This window comes from Ranitomeya variabilis, chromosome 6 (assembly GCF_051348905.1).
Source record: "Ranitomeya variabilis isolate aRanVar5 chromosome 6, aRanVar5.hap1, whole genome shotgun sequence".
NCBI classification, from domain to species: Eukaryota; Metazoa; Chordata; class Amphibia; order Anura; family Dendrobatidae; genus Ranitomeya; species Ranitomeya variabilis.
Window position 1 is genome coordinate 94,929,173 of NC_135237.1, and position 7,542 is coordinate 94,936,714.

The 7,542-nt window shown below is 33.4% G+C and overlaps 2 protein-coding genes across 3 annotated transcripts in view; both read right to left on the reverse strand.

The window, feature by feature from the left end:
* HOXA3 (homeobox A3) overlaps positions 1 to 7,542 on the reverse strand; it is a 42,673-nt gene that overhangs the window by 25,711 nt on the left and 9,420 nt on the right. Inside the window, exon 1 of one of the 2 annotated variants that reach the window (XM_077268807.1) lies at positions 5,556 to 5,640. The exons of the other annotated variant lie outside the window; for it this stretch is intronic. The gene's annotated coding sequence lies outside the window, so the exon portion shown is untranslated. Of the gene's footprint in view, positions 1 to 5,555; positions 5,641 to 7,542 lie in introns of those variants that run through there. 2 annotated transcript variants of the gene reach the window in all.
* HOXA5 (homeobox A5) overlaps positions 6,471 to 7,542 on the reverse strand; it is a 2,303-nt gene continuing 1,231 nt past the window's right edge. Inside the window, exon 2 of the mRNA XM_077268809.1 lies at positions 6,471 to 7,421. Coding sequence (XP_077124924.1) covers positions 7,171 to 7,421 — 251 coding nt within the window. The 3' untranslated portion in view covers positions 6,471 to 7,170. The remainder of the gene's footprint in view (positions 7,422 to 7,542) is intronic.

Sequence of the window (7,542 nt, forward strand, 5' to 3'; positions counted from 1 at the left end):
CAAAGAAGCAAATCAGCTCTGCTCAAAACAGTGGTGTGCGCACATTTGTTTGGAAGGAAAATATTACTGTTCTTCGTATACAAATGTAACAGTTAATAATCTTCAAAAATGAGTAACAATCTCCACTATAATAGCAATATTAATTTAATCAGTAAGAACACATACTTTTAACATAAAGCTGCGCTCTATGCAGTTATTGTTATAAATATAAAACTTATAATAAAAAAAAGAATAGAAACATACTTATTATTTCCACACATATATAAATGTATATTTGCAAATAAATACTTATAACTGTGTGTGTGTGTGTATATATATATATGTGTGTGTAGTGAGTGTGTGTGTGTGTAGTGTGTGTGTGTGTGTGTGTGTGTGTAATGTGTGTGTGTGGTGTGTGTAGTGTGTCTGTGTGTGGTGTGTGTATGTAGTAGTGTAACATTTTTTTTTCTAAGTTGTTTTTCTTTTCAGTGTTTGGTTGTTTCTTTCGATATAAATTTGCCCTTTTTTTGTACAAGCGCCTGGGTGTTGGTTTCAAAGTGACCGAGAAGTGACACTGGGCGCATTTGGTTTGGTATTAATCTTCCCATTGACAGTCTTTGTTAAATAAGGAGCCTTGCAGTTCACCAGGCGACATTTTCATATTTGTTAGACTCGCTGACCTGAGGTTCACCTCGGCCTTGGACTTAGCTTTTCTAAAAGGTCCAGCAAGTGTCTTTTAGACAGCAGGGAGTTTCTAGCAGGTCACTTCTTGTGACAGAAAATTAAGAATAAATTATGGAAAAGTACACATTACAGGGGTTATGAAATGCATCACTCTTGTTGGTCGGGGTTCTGAGGAAGCCTAGTGACCTCACTGGAGGAGGCTGTGGGCAGGGGCCTCACTATCAGAGCTTGGCAATGCTTTTTGCTTTCTTATAATATTATTTTACTATATAGACTAAACTTGTACTTATTCTTCACTCTGAATGACGCGTAAGAGAAATTAACTATTATATAGAGCAATCATTACCAAAAAGGAAAATCCTGTCCTAATTTAGGAAATCTGGAAACATTTAATTCGTGATTAATGATTGGTCAGGAAGTTGGTAACAACCTCACATCAACTATGCAAAAAGTGCCTGGAAACAAAAAAAAATCTTCCAATACTGCTAGCAAGAAATTTTTTTTCCGTCAAATGCATTATAACTTAATTTAAAAATATATATATTTTTTTTTCCATTAAATATGAGAGATTTGTTATCTCAGTTGTAGGAATTTTACTAAACCTCCATATGTAAATTACAAATGTGTAAAATATTATAATGTGCAATAAGTAAATATCTAAAAAAAAAAAAAGTTTCTGCCCTCATACTTCTTTAATGAAATAAATGTGAAATTACTATTAATAGAGTGAAGTTATCATTATTATTATTATTATTATTATTATTATTATTCTCTAGGAAATATGTGATACATATCTGACTAATTGTCTATCCACGTACACATAGGGGACTAAATCTGCAGATTAATCTGCAGATTATATATATATATATATATATATATATATATATATATATATATATATATATATATATATATATATATATATATATATATATATATATCGGCCTAAAAAAGGTCCTCATGCGGACCAAAACGTTGCCATTACAGGGACATTAATAATCCACTTTATATCCAACCGTACTGCATTGGAGTGACGCCTCCATTATTGCTATATATATATATATATATATATATATATATACACACACAGCAACAAAAAGGCTGAAGCACTCCGATGCAATAAAGTTGGATTTAAAGTGGCTTTTAACATATGTATATATATATATATATATATATATATATATATATATATATATATATATATATATATATATATAAGCAGTTTGTATACTGTCAGAAATTAAATAAAAAATTATGCGTAGGATATAATAGTATGCTGGCAATATGTATGGTCGCATTTTTCTTGTTTAATACAGCATATTTTGAAGTAGTGTGCTTTGTTAATGGTATTATTTTTGTATTTGTAATATTGCTTGAATGTAACTTTCCTTCCTGAAATAAAACATTGACTATTGCAACTTTCTGCTGTGAGTTTTTTTTCCTACCTACTCCATATGGAACAACTTCTTTCAGACCATAGTGTGGATGGCTTCAGATGAAATACAGCTCCTACCGCTGAAAGGAATCATTTTTCTATCCTTGCATTGGTAATTAGGGTCATTTAAGCGCTAGGGTTCAACAGGAGTCCAGTCTATGATGCTGGGGGAACGCAAAACACTCTTTATCTTTTGTGCTGATGGGCAGAATGTCCACTATATAACATTGACATCCAACTTTGTCTGGATAGATGATGGCTTGGAGCAGCGCAAAGACTCAACTTTTGACCTCCAACTTTTTGACCTCCTAGTACACTATGCATGCACAGGCTCATAGGATCACATACAACCCCAGCACACACATACACTTATATTTATCTAGGAATACACAAAAGCTCGTGCTGCTGTATTACTAATATAGCTTAATATTTTATGCTGGTGTGATATGTATATAATTAAAGTGTACTAAACATATGCAAAACCATTAAAGGACAATGATAATAGAGCTGCCCATGAAACCTATTATTACAATTCTACAAGAGTCTGCTGATCCAACTTGCAAATTAGGGTTTCATTGCTGATTGCTTTATGTTCTCTGAAAGAGTTTCTTATAAGAAAAAAAGTAGGAAGGAGAAAGGAAAAAAGCTTGCCTAGCATAGTGTTGTCGGTGAACTTGGTCTGAAGCGAGCTCTGCTGGTGATACTAAGCTTTGCAGATTTATCTTTCTCTGCATTTACTTAACCTGGCAGTGAACTGAGGGAGCTGTGATTTGTTAAGCTCTGACAGTCTTCACCTTAAGCAAGGGCTGCTCCACAGAATTGCAATTGTTTGAACAGCAACGTTGAGTAAATATTATTTTCAAATAAATAAATGATAAAAAAAGGTATATTTGGAACAAAATAATTTGAAAAAAGTAAAATAAAATTATAATTACTTAAACCTTGCTATGTTTAATGCAACAGTGTGAATGGCAGCTGCAATTCTATCACTAATTCAACTTTTCAGCAAAATTATAGAAAAGTCTGATAGATAGATAGATAGATAGATAGATAGATAGATAGATAGATAGATAGATAGATAGATAGATAGATAGATAACTAGAAATATTGATGATAGAACAATTATGCTTTTGCATTTCTTAATTTTTTTTTATTGTTTAACCCATTCAAAGTGTATCAACCCTTATATTTCATATGAACAAACAACAATGAACAATGTACATATATGAGAGCTTTCTATCAGTTTGACCAACTATATAGAAAGTATTTATTTTTTTACAAATTATATTGTCAAACATTGTACAACCTGTATACAAATTATCCATCCTTAAGAAAAAAAAGTATATGGCAAACTAATCAATAAGTTAATTACTTAATTATTAATAATAAAAAATATTTGGATAGTTTAATGACAATTGTGAGATGAGCTGTCATGAACAGTGGACACCAATAGAAAAGTGTAGTTAATATTTATTTTTCAAAATCTGAGCCTTTACAAGATGTATGAGCGACACACACATATTATACACAGCACACGTATACATATACACACACATATATACACACATGTAGACACATGCACATGCTCAAACATTTTAACATTATCTTGTGCTACTAAATTAGGATTAGCTAGTGAGATGTATACTCAATGTGGATATAATGAATATTTCATATTGGTCTATCTTGCCTTCATATCAATCTATCTATACATCTATCTATTTCCTGAAATAAATAAAGTGGGAAATATAGATGAATACAAGTAAACAGATCATATATACTATATAAGTAGGAATGTATACAGCTATATTAATAAATTATATAAAATAGATATATTAGAGAAGGAAGGAAGGAGGGAAGGAAGGATGGATGGATAGATAGATAGATAGATAGATAGATAGATAGATAGATAGATAGATGATTAGGTGGATGGATGATTAGATGATACAAGGACAGTTGATTGGAACAGACAGCTACAAGATCAATTATAGTTAGAAACATGTAAATATGTATTAAGATTAAAAAGCAAGAGAAGGAAAAGAAAGAAAGAATGTAGACAGAAAGAGACAGATACAGAAAAAAAAGAGACAAAAGGAAAATACATATAGATGGGTAAGTAGAAGATAGATAGATAGATAGATAGATAGATAGATAGATAGATAGATAGAGAGATAATTAGGTGGATGGATGATTAGATGATACAAGAACAGTTGATTGGAACAGACAGCTACAGGAACCATTAAATTGTAGTTAGAAACATGTAAATATTTATTAAGATTAAAAAGCAAGAGAAGGAAAGAAAGAAAGAATGTAGACAGAAAGAGACAGATATAGACAAAAAAAATACTAAAGGAAAATACATATAGATGAGTAAGTAGAAGATAAATAGATATTAGATAGATAGATAGATAGATAGATAGATAGATTAGATAGATATAGATATTAGATAGATATCACACACACACACACACACACACACACATACATTATTTTGCTATGGCGCCAGTAAAAATATAGCAACAGTTGTTGCAATTTCGTCTTTAGGAGTAACAGAGCCCCTGAGAAGCCCCTTTGTGGCAGTTATATTGGGGTAATATTTTATGCTAATTTGGATGCTAAAGAAATCCAGAAAACAATAATAACAGAGCGGAAGGGAAACACTGACCAAATGTTCCTAGTGTCAGTGCCATAAAAGTTTATGACTTGTTTGAACTTTCGCCCAGAGATCACTAACAAAAAAAAACACGAACTATCAGTTCCTAAATCTCTACTGATCTACTAACAACTGAACGGGTTACCTGCAGTTGGAGATGGAGAAGTTTGGTTCTCACCCAGGACCTCACACACAATTATCCCAAACACTTCTCCTTTGTGGATCTCTAAATAAAGGTGAAGTTCCAGCTCTGAATCTCAAAGTGTAATGTCAGATCCCAGATGTCCTCTAATGACAGTGTGAACACACTATGGACACTAACAGTGTGTGAAGTGAACACACAGCTGGGGCCTATCCAAAGTCTTCCCCAGAAACATCGCCTGTATCTTCAGGGGAATTGCACTTTCTTTCTGGGCTTCCTTTGATATTGGCCACTTTCGCTCTTGGACAGATAAGGACTTGGTTGAGCTGAATAGTGTTTATTAGAAGGTAAGTACCAGCCTGGTGTGACTGGGCTTCAAAGGCTACGCAGAAGTGGAGACGGCAGCTCTGGGAATAAGTTCTTGACTTTTTTTTAATGCAAACCCAACATCTAAACACTTAATAGACCTGTACAGAGAATGACTAGTCAGTATAAAATAAACAACTTGAATATTGTTATAGTTAGCTATCATTACACTATGGAGGTAATATGGTGTGGCATGCCTGGAGGAAAGGGTCAGAGAGACCAAGTATACCACAGCACAATGAGAGCTAAACATGCAGAATATTAAATGTCACATGTGCAGAAGTTCATGTAGAACTCACCTTAAATTGCAAGTTAGTAGATATCATACCAAGGTGAGGAGCTCTGGGCTACAGAGAGCTGCCACGACAAGGTGATGCCTGCAAGCCTGGTGTGTCCTACTAGAAGCCAAGTGATGTCCAGCATGAGTGAGATTATATGATATGTGGTATATAATGTTGGACGTCTACTCCCCAAAACCATAAAACTTACTTTAATAGCCCCACGTGACATTTTATAGCCAGTGAGCCTATCTGTCTGTGCTATGGAGGATTTTACGATCTAATTCATAGACAAAACCCTATTCATTTGGCAACCAAATGTCACATAGCCGGAACTGAGGCTTATAAAGTTTACTGTTATATAACTTAGGGAAGACAAGAATGTAAGCATTTAGCAAAGGGAGCTCTTTCCATTTCCATTTCAGGCTGAGAGGAGTTACAGTCAAGCTCAGGTAAGGTAAGTCCAAGCCTGAAAGATCTGGGGGAACTTATTGGAACCCATCTAGAAACAGAATGCACACACTATCTTACATAGTAAATGACTGAGACTTGTTTCTTTAAGATAACAGTTATTAGATTCATCTAAAAAAAGGTAAACAAAATAGAAAAAAGTAACCTATTGTTGTCTGAAAATTAAAACCCAGCTTAAGTAGTCACATTTTGTTTTGCCTATGTACATGATACCATTACACTCTATACGTATCATTTCTCACAACATTGCTACAATTTTAATTAAATTAAGTCATTATTGTGCATTTGTAATTTTCCACCAGTAACATCACCCATAGCACAAGTATATATATATGTATATATATATATATATATATATATATATATATATATATATATATATATATATATATATATATATATATATATATATATATATATAATCAAACAGCTGCCACCCCAAATAATGATTGGAACACAGACATCTGTATTTTCAGTAGAAAGTTTATTTTTTTCCAGTCATATTTTTTCATGAAAAAAATTACAAAAAAAAATAATATATAGCAATTGCTTAAACAGCCAAGCTGGACTATATCGTTAACTTTCTGAACAAACACATAATATTACATACACTTAGCTGCCAGTGCAGCCACTTTACAAGAGGTCGTGCAGAGTCATCATGAGATACAAAAAGGCACAGCTAGGACAGACTGCTGGGGATCACAGTTTGTGTCACTACTCACCACGTTAACAACACAAGTCACCTCTACAACATATTATTCACATAGGTAGTATTATCTGGAAATGTAGGTAGACGCTTTGTAGTATTCAAACATAGTTACACTTCACAAACATTTACAGCTTCTTTTTTTTTTTTTTGCAAAATTGAATGCAACACAGAACATTAGAAATAAACAGGGTTGTTTTTTTTTTTTGTTCTGTTACTTCAAGTAACACTTAGCGTTTTACATAGTCAAATAAGTTAAAACATTTACAATTGTCAAGACATTGCCATCCAAAACAAAACATATACATAAAGCAGCTGCAGCTATATTCCTCCGGCTGAAGGGGGGTCATCAAGGACTGGATAGTATATGGGGGGGGGACAAAACAGGTTTCTTCACTGAAGTCACACACAAGAGTCCTAGAAAGTCTATGGTGACAATATTGTAATACTTGGGCACATCTATGGGCGGAATGCCCCTCCTGCAGCCGCCATGCTCATACTTTTCAGCTTATTATCCTTTTTCCATTTCATCCTTCTGTTCTGGAACCATATTTTAATTTGTCTCTCGGATAGGCACAGGGCATGGGCGATCTCAATCCTCCTTCGGCGAGTCAGGTATCTATTAAAATGAAATTCTTTCTCCAGCTCCAGAGTTTGGTAGCGAGTGTAAGCTGTCCTAGCCCTCTTCCCCTCTGGTCCTCCTATATTATCTACAACAACAACAACAACAGAAAAATAATAATAATAATAATAATAATAATAATAATAATAATAATAATAATGAAAAGGACATCAGGCAATTAGTTCAACAAATATTAAGACGATCACTCA